The 18,762-nt window shown below is 40.1% G+C and overlaps 1 protein-coding gene across 2 annotated transcripts; it reads right to left on the minus strand.

The window, feature by feature from the left end:
- Positions 1-714: 714 nt before the first annotated feature.
- Positions 715-17,699, minus strand: VGLL2 (vestigial like family member 2). Of its 2 annotated transcripts, none has more exons than XM_069973679.1 (4): positions 17,464-17,699; positions 16,188-16,491; positions 7,292-7,801; positions 715-1,579 (listed from the first exon to the last, which is right to left on the minus strand). In XM_069973679.1, exons 1-4 carry the CDS (start codon positions 17,542-17,544, stop codon positions 1,539-1,541), a joined length of 936 nt encoding a protein of 311 aa, XP_069829780.1. In that variant the 5' UTR covers positions 17,545-17,699; the 3' UTR covers positions 715-1,538. The 2 variants fall into 2 exon arrangements, with proteins under 2 accessions (XP_069829780.1, XP_069829779.1); XM_069973678.1 differs by having other exon boundaries at positions 715-1,731.
- Positions 17,700-18,762: the final 1,063 nt, after the last annotated feature.

Consider the following 18,762-nt stretch of genomic DNA (forward strand, 5'->3'; position numbering starts at 1 on the left):
AGGGGCACATTTGCACGTAACAGAATTACACGAGGTGCCATCCTCCTGGTCCCTTTTTTCCCTCTTGTCTTATTTCTGGACAGTTCCTGACAGACAAAGATGGCAGCAGAAAGCACTGTGCCAGACTGGAATGAATACACCACCTCCTGCAGGACATATCTATCTATATAATATGACACCAGCTAATTTGAAAGAAAAAAAAAATCATAGGAGTACCCCTTACGCTGGGTTCACACACAGTATATTTCAGGCAGTATTTGGTCCTCATGTCAGGTCCTCATAGCAACCAAAACCAGGAGTGGATTGAAAACACAGAAAGGCTCTGTCCACACAATGTTGAAACTGAGTGCATAGCCGCCATTTAACGGTAAATAACTTCCAATATTTCAATACAACAGCCGTTGTTTTAAAATAACAGCAAATATTTGCCATTAAATGACAGCCATCCACTCAATTACAACATTATGTGAACAGAGCCTTTCTGTGTTTTCAATCCACTCCTTGTTTTGGTTGCTATACAGCCTCAAATACAGCCTCAAATATACGTAGTGTGAACATAGCCTAAGCAGTCATGACTGCTATATAATTCATTGCAATCGTATGTGTGTAGATGAGATAAACATTTTATTGACTATAATGATAATATTCCTATAAGTTCTCATTAATAACCGACACATCTAAGGACATGAAGATATTTTAATGCAGAAACCCTACAATTAAATACATCTCTCACAGTTTCCCAAACAAATTAAAGTGACAAGTTGACAGCAACATATACACACACAGAGATGCATTGGCCACACTATAATGTGTCTCCGCAGAGTATCACCTTTCACTCTGCTGCAGTTGTTCCATACATGTACAGGCTGTCAGTTTTGAAAAGCGATTCTTCTTTCATCATAAAATTCTCTTGTAAAAAAAAAAAAATCAAAATCAAATGTGATTGTTGGGCTAAACCCTGAGAAGTGCCACCTTGCTTGTCATATTTCTGGAGTTTGAACAGTTGTCCATCTAACAGCTGCATTTCTATAAGCTTTGGGCAGGTGGCCCTGGATAGATTCTTGCCACTCACAACAGACTGGATTGAATGTCCACATATGGGCTTTTAGTCCATTGACCTCTAGTCCTTTCATTTCTCTCCATAGTCTGCATGTGTGCTGTGGGTGCTCTGTCTGTGTAACCACAAAAAGATCATTACAAACACATTGGACTTTTATTCTTCAGGCAGCTTGGATTGGAAAGTACTTTTTTTCACATAGGCATAAAAAATATTCACAACAAAAAATAGTCCTTTTTCCTTATAAGAAAGCACATGAATTATATTAATATATAATAATATCTCTATATATATTTTTGGTGGCACCGATTATTTTGTCGATCACATTTTTAAATAAATGTCTTTAAGCCAGAAGTAGTTAAGAAGGCCTCCTGCGTGGCCGATGGTATGGAGTCCTGTTCCCATCTTCTGGCTGCAGTGCTGGACACACATGTGTTCTGGGCCTTGGATTAAGTGATTTGGCTGAGAGTCTTTGAGAAGATCAGCTCAGGAGAGGTCCTCCGCAGAAGGTGTAGCGTCGAGCTGTAAACCAAGATCACAAGCTGTTACCACCAAACCACAGTAACTCCATGTCAGTTCAGAATGCCACCAACTCTACAAGGTGGAGAGGGTCTACAGGGGCAACAGATTTTAAAACCAGTACAGATCCTTGCTTTTATCCTGAGGCTGTAAACCTGGGAATGGAGGAGGCAGAGAAGGAGAGTGAGGAAGAGAGAGGTGGTTGAGAAGGGTGGAAAGTATTAAAGGTACAAGATATTTAAGGACAGGGTAAAATAATAATATGAGGGGGCATTGCTTTAGGAAATAGGTACAGGGGTTCTGTGGCCTTATATAATGTAAATGAAGCTTAAGGCTATGTTCACACTACGTAAAATAACATCCGTTGTCCGCGCCGCAAAACTACAGCCGTTGTTTTGAGGTTCCCTATAATGACTGCAATGTAATGTAACTACGGCCGTTGAATTCACACTACGTATCAGATAACAGCCATTGTTTATACGGCCCTGTGAAAAATGAACATGTCAATTATTTCCGGCCGGTTATCCTACGGCCGTGGATTTCAATGCGGCCGGGAACGTAAAACTTATATCTGCCGAATTAAACTTGATTTTGATGTAAAAAAAATTTCTGAGTGGTTTCTCGGGCTGGGAGCAGTATCTAAAGTAAATGACCTGTTTCATCCCGTTTATAATCATGCTAGGAATCAAAATTAAACAAATTTGAAAATAACGGCCGTTATTTTACGCAGTGTGAACATAGCCTAAATGTGTATACTGCACTATAATCTACATTAAATATTTAAATACTGATGGCTAAAGCTGTTGGATGCTGCCCAAGAGAGCCTGGGATAACATGGATACAGCAATAGACCATAGGCTGTATCCATGTTCTTCCGGACTCCCTAGGGCTGCATCCAACTTCTTCAGCTACTGGTATCCAAATGCAGAATGAATGGCCCTGAGCATGCTGGAGTTGCCCTCATCTTTAGTGACAATGTTTGTTGTGCGCAAATCAATAGCAATAGATATGAAGATATGATGAATGAAATGTGTATATGTATAATTAACTAGCAAAAAACTTTAGAACCTTCTGGAAATTTTTTTTTTAAGGGAAATAATATTTGTTTTTCTGTGTTTAGAACTTTGTAGGCTGTAGGTCTTTGTGAGAATTTAGACCATGAGTCTGCATTTACACGTTCCATAGTTTTGTTCATAATTGCGGATCCGCAATTAAGGACAAATTAAGGGTCTATTGTTTTTAATTGGGCTGTTCACACTGTCCGTACATCTATGGACATCAACAAAAATTACGGACAAGGTCGAATACGGACCGTAATTCCGTAACTCTTGTAAAGCCGTAATTTTTGGGCAAATCCATAAAAATGTGGATGGGTAATCGTATTAAAACATTCCCTCTTATTTAACCTTATCACCTTCCCCTTTTTTCCCGATCCGTAAAAAAATACGAATAACAGATGCAATACAGACGTATTAAGGACAATCTTTTTGCGGATTGTGGATAACTGCAAACATCATATACAGTTCTGAAAAATTACAAAAAATTACTAAACGTGTGAATTTTCCCATTCCACCTGAGAATTTCCCCTGACCTCATCTGTTCTATTTAGCTTCAAACTTTCTTTGCTAATGGTGAATATATGATGCATATCTAGTTCGCAGGTATCATTTATTCCTGAATCCCCCACCACCTTTTTTTGTGTGGAATGAACAAATCCCAGATATCATTCATTTTACTTTCTTATAGCACTCAATTGTCAAATTCAAAGCCCAGGAGTTTACCAACCATCACCAAACATGTCCACTCTCTTCATCTCAGCATTTCAGTTTCTTATAACTTTTTCATTCTATCAATTCTCTCATTATTATTATTATTATTATTATTATTATTATTATTATTTTTCTCATTGACCCTGTTTTTACCTCCATGAACCTTGTAATATTATAATGAAATTTCCAAACCAACAAGCATTCACGTTTTGCTTGCCCATTAGTCTCTGCCTCTTTCAATAATAGGAATAAAGTTATAACTCCACAGACAAAAACTAATTGGGACACTGACTAATGTACAGCAATGATTTTGTAATACACAATTAAAGAATCTTCTTACGGATTTAGAAGTATATTATTCTACTTTGGTCACAAAGAGTCAACACCATTTGTGTTTTCTATAAACAAGTCTGCAAAGATCACTCTGTGAAAGGGATTCCGTTCGGGTGTAAGCACATCACAACATACAAAGTCTGAACTGATCAATTATCCAAATCCTGACTCAAAGAACCTGAAACAATATCTCTCACAATCCAGGAAACAGAACCCTAAACAAAAGGCAACTGAGACAAATGTGCGGGGCAGGAATGTGCTGCATGGATGGCGTGAATGGATAACCATCGGCAGTGCAAACACTGAAACACAATTCACAAGAATGGAAAGTGAGAAGTCCGCTGGCCACCTCAAGACAGATTAGATGGGTGACAACGAGTAGACTTGGTTCAGGCAGTTTAAATTTGAGCCGTAGAGCAAGATGTAGCCTCCAAGCCATATAATAGATCAATTATTATATACTCCTGCCATGTTATTTGAGGGGTTTATTCCATCCATACACTTCTTATGTTTGCAATAAGTCTATTATATGTTGACCCCCCACCCCCAGGGGAGTCAGGTATTGTACAGTATGTGCTCCGCATTACACAGAGATAATAAATACTGAATGGACTATTGCTTAATATTTATTAGTTTCTAATTATTTATTGAAAAATAATTGGTCCTCATTTCACTGCTATGTAAGGAAAGTTTAAATAATGTTCCTTTAAATGTTATGTATTAACTCTAACCACCTAGATAAACCTACTATCCACATAATTTTACATTATGTGGGTATGTTTTATTCGTCTTATTTAACGTGAAAAAAATGTCACGATCATGATCATTAATGTCATCTGTCTTTTGATAAAGCGGAACCCTTTTCACTTAAAAAAAAGATGTTGCAGGAACATAGCCTATACATGTGTCAATCATTCGCGGTCCAAAATATGTTATCATTAAATAAACTAAGACTTTGACAACAAATAGAAGGAAGAGTAGGGCGGGTTATTTTTCTGTGAAAAATGGCTGCCTTTTGATAACGACAGCCGTTAATAATGATCATGATTGTTATTTACAGCTGTCATTATCAAAAAACAGCTGTTATTTCACCTAAAAGACGTAGTGGGAACATAGCCATATCAGTGTTATTGATTGCAAATCCTAGTGCAAAGGGCATCTAACAAATGTCCTTTCAATGTATGAATGAATTATCTAAACAAGAATAGAAACTATTAGTGCTGGGTTTACATGTTCAGATATTTAATTGTGCATTTACACAGAGATTTATCTGACAGATCTTTGAAGCCAAAGCCAGGAACAGACTATAAACAGGGGGCACGAGTAGGAAAGACAGAGATTTCTCCTCTTTTCAAATTCATTCCTGGCTTTAGCTTCAAAGATCTGTCAGATAAATCTCTCTGTGTAAACTCACCCTAATTGCACTGATTGAGTACACAGCCAAGGATGGATCTGAAAGGAGCAGAAGTCTCAGTCTTTTCTTTATGTGTCTTCTATTTAACATTTATACAGCAGTAATTTTTTTATACAGCATAATTTCGGAAAATACTGCAATACTGTAATTACTATAGAAAAGCCTAGGACAATGCTTGAACCCCCCCCCCCCCCACACACACACACAAAAAAACACTGTATCTAAACACTATATATTTTAATAAAAACTCCACAGACCCCAAAATGCCACTAAAACAACACAAATTAAATGTTCATGGCCGAGATTTATTATTACTCTAGCACCTGAATTTTTATTTCATTATGTGCAAAATCAACATGATTTGTGCTATCGTGCTACATTTAGGCTATGTTCACACAACCTCCATATAATGGACGTTTTTATTTGATGGCCATCATTTAATGATAAATAACGGCCATTATTTTAAACCAATTGACATTATTATTCATAAAATAAAACAGTTTTTAGACACTTTTCCACAATATCCAAAAAGTGGTAAGGGGTGTTGCTTCGGTAAATGGGGGCATGGCTTTAGATGTGATTTCATGGACCAAAAATGGCACTAATTCCTATGCAAAATGTCACAGTTTGAGTTAACTAAAAATTGGTTCAGTATGTAAACATTTTACTATAGACTTTGAACAATTGGGCCACAGTGTTTAAGCACCCCTCAAAAAAAGGCAAAGGAAACTGGACTAGCGTGCTAAAAATTCTAACATGTTATAACACGGGAATATGTCCTTATTAGAGATTGCATGCTCAAGATGGATCATTCAGCATTTAAATATCAGTGGCTCACAAAGTTGGACGCAATACTAGGGAGTCCTGGAAAACATGGATACAGCCATAGACCATAGGTAGTTTTCCAGGACTCCCTAGGATTGCATCCAACGTCCACCACCAGTATTCAAATGCAGTATGATCGGACTCAAGCATGCCCGAGTTGCGCTCATCTCTAGTCCTTATCTATAAACTGTGCTATATAAAATGTTAGCTTGTGTTGTTCGTGTACTGTATTATTACAGGTTTCACTGTAGAATTGCACCCTATGAATGTACATCCTATAATGGAAGCAACAAGTCTACATGTTTATTTTTTATTTTAAAAAAATAAAGTTTTATATTAGAAACAGAGCCTCTTGATGGAAAATTAGCTATGCAGTATCATATTTAGTAAGTATTTTGGCCAGACTGTAAATGTCCTGATGCTGCCAAATGAATGACACAGCTGGATCGGTAATAATCCAGGATTGTTAGCGATTGGGTGATAGGAGAACACATAGGGGGAGATTTATCAAACATGGTGTAAAGGGAAACTGGCTCAGTTGCCCCTAGCAACCAATCAGATTCCACCTTTCATTTTCCAAAGAGACTGGAAGGAATGAAAAGTGGAATGTGATTGGTTGCTAGGGGCAACTGAGCCAGTGTCACTTTACACCATGTTTGATAAATCTCCCCCATAATCTTCCGATCAGTTACCTGCTCCCCTGCAGAAGCAATGGTGGTCAGTTTTGATTCGCTAGCCTTCATTTTTTTTAGGAAGATGGTGGCTAGTCATGATTTTGGGTGAAAAATGTATCTCTCTGCCGTTTAAGAGAGGGCATTAACAGTTTAGACTTTGTCTCTCTGGAGGGGCATTTTATGTTCCTTTTTATACTATTAAATTTCCATAATGACACCTTAAAGGGGTATTCTCATCTCAATGAACGTAGTTATACTTGTAGGGCTCGTAATGTTAAATATTTTTGGAAAAACATTAATTTAATATATCTTGCCGACTTCTCCCGAAATGCTGATTTTCCCCCTTCCAATAATGACAGCTCGTTGTCTTGGTTACAGACCACCACTCTGCTCTAAAAACAGTGGTCTGGCAAGTGCATATATAGATGTTGGTTTATAGACAAACATATACCTATACCTATATATATCAACCAGACCACTGCTTTTAGAGCAGAGTGGTGGTCGGTGACCAAGGCAATGAGCTGTCAACAACAGAAGGGAAAGAGCAGCATATTAGGAGAAGGAGGCAAGTTTGCTAAAACAATTTATTTGCAAAATAACTTACCTTGATAAGCCCTACAAGTATAACTTTATTAGTTGACATGAGAATACCCCTTTAAAACAAAACCTTAAGTGGTGAATGAATCCCAACTCTGCTTACCTGCATCAACATTGAGGCTAAGGCTTTGTCCCATGTCTCCTGCTGGTCCTGGATATGGACCAGAACTTGTCCATGCAGATGCAGATGGTTCTCCCTTACTCAGGTCGCATTGTGTGGCACCAGGCGCTGTTCCTGCTGGTGTGATCCTGTGAGGTCTCACTGATGTTGGGACAAGAAGCGAACTGTAGCGGGGATCAAAATGTGTGCTGTATACCTCATGCATGCCAGCTCGTGGATAACTGGAGCCCTGACTGTTTATAGCACCCCCAATAGAATATGGGTGGTGGTGATGGTGGTGTGCATGGTGCCAGGGCTCAGGTGGTCCCTGGTGTAGATGGCTATGAAGAGAAGCAGGGGAATAAGGGTCTGCTCCAAAAGGGATTTCTGTATGAGGACCGCTCAGAGGACTGGTTAGGCTGCTGCCCAGTGTTGGCGGAGCTGCAGTTGGCTGGTAGCTGCTGTTCCAAAAAGATGGAGGAAAACTTCGTTGACTCATTGGGAAAGACGGGTCTGTTAAATAACAAAAAAAAAAAGATCAGTGTGTAATATCACATTTTTTTCTGTATGGTCAAGAAGGAAATACAAATATATCAACACTACTGACATTTGTGGTTTTATATAGGACTGCAATCCCATGAACTGCATTATTTACCTCAAATATGGAACAATAATTCACCATCAAAAATGCTCACTGCTACATCTGTACAACGTAGACTCTGCTCATCCTTGGTTAATTACTAGAGACGAGCGAGCACCAAAGTACATTTTCCAATTCTCAAGTACTTGACTTGAGTAATGAGGCACTCAATGGGTTACCTTAGCTCCCTCCCAGGGGGCCAGACTCTATGGGATCCCGGCTGGAGAGTATACACATCGTATACGCTCCGGCCAGGATCCCATGCGGACCCGCAAATAACTGATGGTGGTATGGGTATGGTCAGGTCTGGTAGGCGGTGTTATCCAGTTACAGTATGGCTGTATTGTTCAGGTCTGGTATTGCGGTGTTATCCAGTCACAGTATGGCGGAATTGTTCAGGTCTGGTGTGGCGGTGGTAAATTTGATGCCTGGAGCTATTACCTATCAATCTACCAATCCTGTGGTAAGAATTCCTTCAGACAATATGCAGACGGCTCTTATCATAGATTTAATGTGGAAATTTGTTTATGTTTTAAGCAGTTAAAAACCATTAAAAACGCGATTCAGACAATGTTGCCGAAACCAGGCTCCCATTTCTTCCTTAGTAGTCATGTGCTGTTACCAGAATTATTGGCCAAACGCCTATTGGTTACCGCATGAGGGTCTGGTTTCGCTTGCATGTGGTGGCGTACAGTAAATGTGGGAACGCGGCCTAAGACTGGTCAGATATCAATATGATATTCAGAAACTAGAAAATCATGATGCTAATTGGTGAGTGAAGATGGGACAGCTTCAGGTTTAGTGCCTTGGGCAGCAGCAGCTGTTTATATGGCCCTGGTGGGACTGACAGGGAACAGTTTCTGTTTTCAATACACTCCTGGTTTTGGTTGAAAAAAGACTGACCAAAAGACTGATGGAAATACTATGTGTGAACATAGCCTCAAAGTGTACCAGTGACAGTCGGCCCTTTCGGATCAGTGGCAAGATCCTCTCCCAATCTGGAAGATCAGGTTTCCATAAATACGGAGATACAGTCAGATGATGACGCATTATTGTTTGATTGTACCTCTGTAGTCCCAACCTTTCGGATTTAAGGCTGTGGAAATGCATTGGGAGGAGAGGTACTTATATTTAACTCCTGGCCTCACGTCGCCACCTCCATTCACCTACACTAGAACTGGTAAACATTGCTTTTAATGTTTGAGGTCGGCACATGCAGTCTCCGCTCAGCCAATGAAAGCCTGAGACTGGACACCACTGCAGCCACTGATTGGCTGAGCAAACACTGCATGCGCCACCCCCAAACACAGAAAACACTGCCTAAGTGGACCAGCACAGGGAAATGTAGGTAAATATAGTACCCCCCTCTCAACAGGCACCAATATAGAAGACCCCTCGGAAAACCCCTTAAGGGTGCCTTCACACCTACCGTATTGCAGCAGAAAATCCGCTGCGGATCCGCAGCAGATTTAATTAAATGAATGAACACAGCATCAAATCCTCACTTACAAATCTGCTGCAGATCCGCAGCGGATTTGACAGTGCGTATTTAATGCTGTGTTCATTCATTTAGTTAAATCTGCAGCGGATCTGCTGCGGATCCGCAGCGGATTTTCTGCTGCGATACGGTAGGTGTGAAGGCACCCTTAATTATATAAAATTATACAGTATATAATGGGAGTATATGGAATGGCTATTTGGCCAATGGATACTTTATTTTAATTGATAGCAATAGTATTTGGATGCCCTTTGAATTTGCATTAGCAATTAGCGCTTCTTTAATTTCTTAGGGACTCTTTCATATGGCAGTAATTTAAACTCTATTTGACATTATTTTTTTTAACAAAATCTATGGAAAACTATAAAGGGACAAGTTATACCTTTTCTTTAATTTGACCTTCAAGTTTTTACTTAAAGCTAATTTTTTTTACATTAGGCGAACAGTGCTGGCAAGGCGATTCCAGTGGCGCAGTCCTTTCTTTTTTTTTTTTTCTTTACTTTTCTTTCTGCCTGATTCCTGCGCTCGGCGATGTTCTTTTGCCGTGCACTGGGCTGGCTCTATGCACTGGGGAGTCCCCAGTGTGACTATTTCCCCTCCCCTCTGTGACATGGCTCCATTGATTGCCTAATATCGCCTAATATTAAGAAGAGGACCGTACTACCATGATCCCCATGCCGGTCTTATGTTAAAAAAATAAATAAATTTAAAAAAATTGTTTATATATATATATATATATATGTATATGTATATGTATATACACCTGATGGTACATTCTCTTTAAAAAAAAACACTGACCAGAGTGCTGCCAATATGGACTAAAAGTGGCTAATGTAACTCTTGAATGTAGAATTATACTCAGAAAGCCAGTTTTGACTTTTTAGTTAGCTTTGCTTGCATGTAAACAGGGATATGAACAAAACTATAGGGCCATTCCTAAAACACTTGCTAATTTCCAACAACTATAAATTAAAGTGACCCTTTGGCCACTTTCCATGCTTGATTTCTTTCTGTATAAAATGATGTTGATTGAATGTGAAGGAAATCATTATAGCATCTGGACAGAGCTACTGCAACTGTAGGTGCGGTCACGGAGAAGGATAATGCAACCATTTCACATTACTACCTAAGCTGTAGCCTAAAACAGCTTCCAAAGGCCATGCAATGCCTAATATTAGACATCAGCAAAGCCTCCTCTATGCAGAAGCTGGTGACATCATACACTAGTATCTGCCTATCATATCACTTTCCACTAATGGGTCACTGCTGTGTTAGGTAGGTATAGATCTTTTTCTGTACATGTTAATACATTCTACATGTTTATATAAGATGCATGTACATATCACTGCAAAATGACACCGATCTGCGGCTAAACCACAAGCCGGAGCAGAGGTTACAATCCAATAATTTCAGTTTGAAGTTTATTTATGGTATGCTGACAGATTTTACACCATCTCTGTAAAATCTGCTTGCTATCAATGAATGCAGGCATTCACGTATATAACCAGAAAACCTGCATAGACCTAATACTTCTCACAGCTGGGAGTTTGCTACAAACGCAACATCTAGGCCTGTCTCCAAGCTGATACTTTGTAAGCATAATAGGAAAAAAGCTGAAAGCACTCACCGCTCTGATGCAAGATGTCTTTATTTCGTGATGAATTAAAACATGGACATTAGTCCTGCAGGACGGCAGATGCTATCTCCTACACAAACAACATTCTCATGACGGCCATTTCGCGCGCATGCGCGCTTCGTCAGATGAACGCCCCTCCCGCAGGTCTCGGGAAAATACCGGATTCAGGGTATTTTCCCGAGACCTGCGGGAGGGGCGTTCATCTGACGAAGCGCGCATGCGCGCGAAATGGCCGTCATGAGAATGTTGTTTGTGTAGGAGATAGCATCTGCCGTCCTGCAGGACTAATGTCCATGTTTTAATTCATCACGAAATAAAGACATCTTGCATCAGAGCGGTGAGTGCTTTCAGCTTTTTTCCTATTATGCTTGCCATTGCTATATCTGATTTATGAAATGCACCCCGACGCAAGGATCTACATATAAGTCCAGATCATCAATCCAAGGTCCAGACTTTGTTTGGAGTAGTGCCGGTGACCTTTCTCACATTCGCTGTTCTTGATACTTTGTAAGGGTATAAACACACACACCGATACGCAGCAAATACGCAACAAATACGTAACAAATACGCAGCAGATTAGATCTAAATAACTGAACACAGCATCAAATCTGCACCATCAAATCTGCTGCAGATCTGCTGCGTATCTGCTGCGTATACGGTGTGTGTGTTTGTACCCTTACTATGTATAAAAGTGGATCAAAACTGAATGGAGGCCTTTCGTATACTGCATGAACTTTCCTCAGCCAGTGAGGTCTATTAGAGTTTTCATCTTCTCGATGTAAATAAGTAACAATTGACGACATGAAGCAGAGATTCTGTAAATCGTCAATATATATAATACAAGGTTTTTTGTTTTTTTGGGGGTTTGGAATTATGAAGGAATTTTTCCCTTTGTTATGGGCAATTGACATCTACTGCATACGTTTTTTTTTGTGCCTTCCTCAAGTAGGGTTAAGGGTTAATTTTTTTAACAGTGTGCGGCTACATTCACTACATTTTGTAGTTTCGTCCGTAATCGTGGATCCGTTATTACGGACAAATTTAGAGCCCGTGGATTTCAATTGAGCGGCTTACACTGTCCGTATAGATACAGATCTGCAATCCACAAAAAACTGCATCCGCAAAAACTTACTGGCAAGCTCTAGCACAGACCATAATTGCAGCACAGACTGTCCAATAGAAGTCTATGGGAGCGTGTGTATTTTATGGGGATCCGCAATTTTTAGGGATGAAACGTCTGTAAAGTCCGCAATCTGTAAAAAGTAAAGCTCAAAAAATACGCTCAGAAACTAATGGCAGCATAGTAACTAGCTGATTATGTTTGGGTCATTGAATTGAATGGAGCCCATTCTGATCTAAGCACAGATACGTCGGCAGTCAATTCTGAGATTTTTCATGTCTCGAGGGGCACGATTTGGGATGAACCCGGCCAAACACCCATTCATGCTATTTGTTTATATTGAACACTTTTTATTATTTAATTATTATTATTTTTAACTAGAGTTGAGCGAACCTGGAGCATGCTCGAGTCGATCCGAACCCGAACTTTCGGCATTTGATTAGCGGTGGCTGCTGAACTTGGATAAAGCCCTAATGCTATGTGGAAAACATGGATATAGTCATTGGCTGTATCCATGTTTTCCAGAAAACCTTAGAGCTTTATCCAAGTTCAGCAGCCCCAGCTAATCAAATACCCAACGTTTGGGTTCGCTCATCTCTATTTATAACCTTTTCAGAAACAATTAAAAACAATTGTAGTAGCACAGTAAAGATATGTTCACACCAGGCAGAATGGTTATGTTGTGTCCCATACATGTGAACAGCGTTCTATATGAAGAACGCCCATGGATTTTTACAAATCCCATTCAGTCGCAGAAATTTCAGCTCCTAATTTGCAACACGTGAACATACCCTTATGAGCTACTGTTCATACAGTGTGAAGGTGGTGTGACATTCCAGTGATGTGAACTTCACTCTTCTGTGCATCCCTCATAGGAACTGAAGATGAAGCACACGTCCCTGACACCACTGTGATTTACATCTTTAGATACTGCATGTGGCTTTCTGCAAAGTGTCACGAGAAGAGGAGAACTGCCCATTCATTAGCAGCAATCCAGCCCTTCCAAATGATATAATGCTATAATGTTAGTAAAGCTCCTCCGGACAATACCCCGGATTCTAGTGGATTTAGAAAAAAGCACATGATATGCCAGGGTCACGTTCCCCAGTGCTTTAACACCTAGCCCAGAAAAAGCCTTGGGGACAGTCTTAAAAACTATCATTCTGCCAAAATATTTTTGGCACTACAAAATACACGACGTGGACCCGATTCATAACATTTCCTTACAGGTGTGTTAAGCAAATGTTAATATTATCCTACGAAAAAAACTTTTTTTGACTAATCTGATCTGGCGTAGACGATAAAGTACTGCAAATTTCACCATGCTCCCCAACTAACAGCAATTCTTACAAGGGCAACAAGCTGACCCTTTATAGGGCTATGTTCACACCCCATCAATAAAGTTAAAATACAGCTGCAATTTTGAGTCTAAATTACGGCTGTATTTTCCATATAATAATGCACTCCATTGGAATCAATGGAATCAATGGAATCAACTGGCCATCAGTGCGCACAGCGTAATGAATAACGGCTGTAATTGATCCCAACCATCCGAATAATGAACATGCTAATTATTTGCCACCTGCTTTAACAAAATATGTTAGTTTTTATTTTCACCTGTTATTTTCACCTGGTTACTGATATAGCCAGTATGTGTGAACATAGCCAGAGGCTATGTTTACACATAATATTTCTATCACTGTTTTGGTCAGTCTTTTTTCAACCAAAACCAGAAGTTGGTTGAAAACACAGAAAATGGGCAAATTCCAGTTCAACTACAGAAAATGGGCACATATCAGTTCCACTCCTGATGTTGGTTAAAATAAAAAATAAAAAATTAACAAAAATACTGTGTGTGAACATAGCCTGAAGCTAGGGTTTCACACAGTAAAATAAATGCTAAGTACGACCATCATTTTGAATGAAAATAAAACAATATATGAACAGATAATAAAATCTGTATTTTGCAAAACCAGGCGGTAGATAATGAACTTTTTCATTATTTGGATGGTCCAAATCATTGGTGCCTAGATGGTCCCAGCCAATATCCTTTATGTGGTATGAACTGCCGTCCAATTTCCCATTGACATCAATGAAGCACATTATTATATTGAAAATATAGTCGTATTACTTTATTTCATTACACCTGCCTGAGGCAAATGGCATAAAGCGAGACTGGTGTCTAATTCTTTCATTCCATAGCTACATGTTGTACTTGCTCCGTTGCAAATGATCAGAGAAATCCTTTCCCATTCAAAGTCACCACGTCTTAAGAGATACTAACCACAAAAATGAGGCTCCAGCATCTCACTAGCTGTCTGAAACTAGAGAACTATTTATATATCAATGCTAAAACACCTCTCTCATAGACTTTATGATGCAACTGGGTACTAATGCAAGAACATATCTGCCAACAAACTTGTATGACAGAACTGGGTTTCCATTGCTAGTATACAGCACCTCTTCCAGCAGTCATAGACCTTTGATATAGAACTACATGTATCCAATACTAGAACACCTCTTCTACTAGTTACAGACTTGTGTGATAGAACTTCATATATCCAATACTAAAACATCTCTCCTAATGACCATAGACTCAGGATAATCACTTGCAGTAAGTTGTCCTTATCTGTCAACGCATCAGGTTGATTAGACTTAAGATATCAACATAGCTTTATGTATATTAGGAACTACGATCCTCCTTATCTATTGGTGTGGCAATAACAAGTAATGAAAAATGAGAAAACACTAGCACTAAGTCCCTACCTGCATTAGGGTTTCTGTAAAACGGCCAGAAAATAGCGCAGCATTCAACAGAATAGTTTCAAGTAAAATGCAGGACACCATGCAGGACCATGCTGGACCCCACTTAACTTAATGGGGACTGTTGTTCTGCATTTGTGTCCGGCATGCGAGTAATCTGGCTCAACCATTGTTGTTTTGTTTTTTTTGTTTTTTTTTTCTGCTCCAGTGACAGAGCAGAACAATGAACAATCTCGGTGTGATCCCAGCCTAAGGGTATTTTTCCCTGTGCTGCTTTGATGCACTTTTTGATGGCAAGTGGATTCAAGCAAGAATTAACACAGAATGTAAAAAAATATATATATAATTTCCCAATATATTATAGCAATGACTCACTCCAAAAACTGCAACAAAACAACATACAAAGTAGTGTAATAGAATATCGCTTCTAAAATTCAAAGAACACACTGTGCTATGAATTATGAATACATTGCTAAAGCATTCAATGAACTTCAATAGACTACAGTAGTGCGTAAACTACTATTACTACTGGTATTTAGTGAAAATCATATATATATATATATATATATATATATATATATATATAGTGTGTGTGTTTGCGAATAAAATTTTAAAATATCTACACACACATATTATAATATGCAAAACAGCAAATTTCTACACTATACCACAAGTACATATATTCCCTTTCCCTTGCGTATTCAGTACTTGGTAGATTTATGTTACATTTATGTCCGAGCTGATATATGTTCAATATCATAATAATGTAAAGGTAATGATGAAATGAAGAAATATAAGTGGGACAGAAATTATTATAACTGATTCATTGTCACAATTGAGCCGGGACATTCCACACTATATCACTCAATTCAGTAAATGACTTTTATATGATGAATATGATGCTATCTAAACCTTACCTTAGTCTGGTTGTGTGACACTATTATATTACAATCTAGTGCATTAGATAACATTGAGTACCATTACACTGTGAGCAAGTTACACATCATCATAACATAACTGTTCTTATTACTTATACAATGCATTTTCCACCCCCTCTAATAATAGGGTGAGATGCATCTAGAAGACAATTCCTATGCACATCCCATAACTCTTATACAGTAGTCTCCACCATACCTAGTAGAATAAAACCTTGTAGGGAACATATACTGAATCGATATTCTCTAATCAATCAGGATATGACTGTATACAATAGTGACAGCTCTGCCATCCACTAGTCCTCACCTCTCCAGGAGCCGCCACTCCGGGCCCCCTTGGCACTGGGAGTACTGGGAGAGTAGCTGCTGGGCTGGCTGAGGGCTCGGCTGAAGTGCTCGTCCACCACCGAGCTGATGTCCCCCTGGAAATAGGTGAATAGGACACACCGGGAACTGATGTACTCCGCCTCAGGGGGTCTCTCCTTCTCCGGGCTGCAGTCCTCTTCCTTAATACTGGCCGGGGCATGGCTGGAGAACGAGCTGCCACTGCTGCTGGTGCTACTGCTGCCACTTTCCGGGGCTTCTTGCATCTTGGAGTAGAATGCTAGCTTCTAAAAACACCAAACATAACTATCAGCCAATGGGAGATATCCGCAGACGGAACGGTAACTACTGATACATTGCGTAACGGTCGCGGTATTAGTATTCATAACAAAACAGACGCGGAATTATCAACGGATTAATAACCGTCCTCTTCTATAGGACTCCTATTCTAATCGGATTCTTCTAGGAACATCCACTACAACAAGGCTCACAGACAGAAGAGAAACTTCACGCTGTGGCCAATGTCTCCCCCACTCGCGGCAAATACGTCCCACGCTGCCCAAAAAAAGCCCTTATCCGTCTACTTACCGCTATTCCTAAACGAATTCTGCGTTAAAAAAAGAATACTGCCCAAAGCGGAGACTGCTATATAGATCTCAGCTCTGAAGTAACAATAGGGGGGCAGCTTCTAGTCCTGCCTGAGATGCTGCTAGAATGGACTAGAACAGGTGCAGCCTATGGGAACCACAGTGTAACCCAAGTCTGCACAATTACCAAACAAAGAGCTGTGTCCAAACCTCTGCTACACCTGTTCACTGGCAGGGAAGTAAGAGATATATATATATATACAGTATATACACACACACACATATATATATATATATATATATATATATATATATATATATATATATATATATATATATACAGTATATACATATATATATATATATATATATATATATATATATATATATATATATATATATACCATCACTACTTCCCCCCATTCAGGGTGCTGCTGGGTAAATCATAGGCTTGGCACCTCATTACCCGGGGCTCAGCATGTGGCGGACACTTCCCACTTGAGAAGTTTCACACTTCGTATAATGACAGTGAAGCAGTGTAAATAAATAGATGTAGCAGAGGCGACTTTGTCATGTAGCAGAGATAAATCAGTATATAAAGGCAATGCTGCAGCAATGACACCTTCCTCTCTGCTCCATAGGCAGCCGAGCACATCCACCTGGATCACCTACCTGGTGATAGGGACTATAGGCAGCGGTGAAGTAAGGCTGGGGAGGACCATACACTTGGTACATTACATCCAGACAGCTCATGGCTGGCACTAGAGGAATGATGCTGCGGCTGCGGCTATGGGGGTGCTCTGGCCCCGGCCTGGAGGTGCATTAATGTCCTGGGCGCCTCTTCCTCCACATGGATATGTCTCCCGGAGCTCCGTGGCCGCTGCCGTGCTCTGTGACTACGAGTGTGGCGTGGGACAGTGTGACAGGCGGGCAGGCTGCGGTGGGGGGCATTTATCTCAGGCATGCGTCATCACGACCACCGGGGCTGCACAGGAGAAGAGGTGGGAGAAGAGGAATCCAATCACACGGGGCAGGGTTTGTTGTGGTGGCAGACCTCCAGTCACTAGTGGGACTCTCCCTGGTTGCGCCTGGCTATGCAGAGAAGAGGCTGCAGGATTTACACTGCACTTGGCTGCTGCTTGTGTCACGGACACTCAGGACTTTACTTCTCCACCTCTTCTCTGTCTTCCTGTTCCTCTTACCATCCATCATTTTTCTAATCACAACTAATTTGTCTTCTCTTTTTTGTTCACTCATTTATCATGTCAGGGCTTATTATTATTATTATTATTATTATTATTATTATTATTTAGTTTGCATCCCTGCTGTGAACCTTGGTGCAGGTCAGCATTAGGACTACTAAGGCAATTATACAGCACTAGCTGGGGTAATAATCTAACAACAGCCCAATAGCACCCCATTCCCCCCCCCCCCCAAAAAAAAAAAAAAAAAGTAAAAAGCCTACACCAAGATTTAATGAAAGGCAATGGGCACTTTTCCAATAAGAGGGGGTTAAACGCCAACCCCAAGAGAGAACAGAGAGGAGAAAATCTTTGAAGGGCAGCTCACACAAGCTGTAGATATGAAGGAAAGCACACAAAAGGCAACTTGCATTGAAGAATGAGAAGGACTGCATAGTCTGCATAGTGTGGTCTACAGCCCTGTACTCTGACCTAGGAAGTCTCTCTCACCTTCCAAATCATACCAGATGCACTTCAGGCTGGGGCTTACATCAGAGGACAGGACTGTGGAAATAATCTCTCCATAGCGGTAACCCCTCTCTCCCCGGACAGAGAGTGCTGTTAAAATCTTGTCTTTATTTTCTTCTATGTATAAAAGCCATAAGCTGGGCTCGTGGATGGTGGAAACGCCAAAACAGAGTGACACAGAAGTGACAGCTGCTTTGCACCTTGCTGGCGCTTCACAGACGAGAAGCGCCAGCAAGGTGTTTTGGCATTTCCACCATCCACG

Source organism: Dendropsophus ebraccatus, chromosome 6 (genome assembly GCF_027789765.1).
Source record: "Dendropsophus ebraccatus isolate aDenEbr1 chromosome 6, aDenEbr1.pat, whole genome shotgun sequence".
NCBI classification, from domain to species: Eukaryota; Metazoa; Chordata; class Amphibia; order Anura; family Hylidae; genus Dendropsophus; species Dendropsophus ebraccatus.

Coding starts and splice junctions, on each gene's coding strand:
- VGLL2 (XM_069973678.1), bottom strand. CDS start 17,544: ATGAGCTGTCTGGATGTAATGTACCAAGTGTATGGTCCTCCCCAGCCT. Junction 16,492..17,463: donor CCTATAGTCCCTATCACCAG/GTAGGTGATCCA, acceptor TGGTGTTTTTAG/AAGCTAGCATTCTACTCCAA. Junction 1,732..7,291: donor TAGCCTCAATGTTGATGCAG/GTAAGCAGAGTT, acceptor CTCCATTCCCAG/GTTTACAGCCTCAGGATAAA.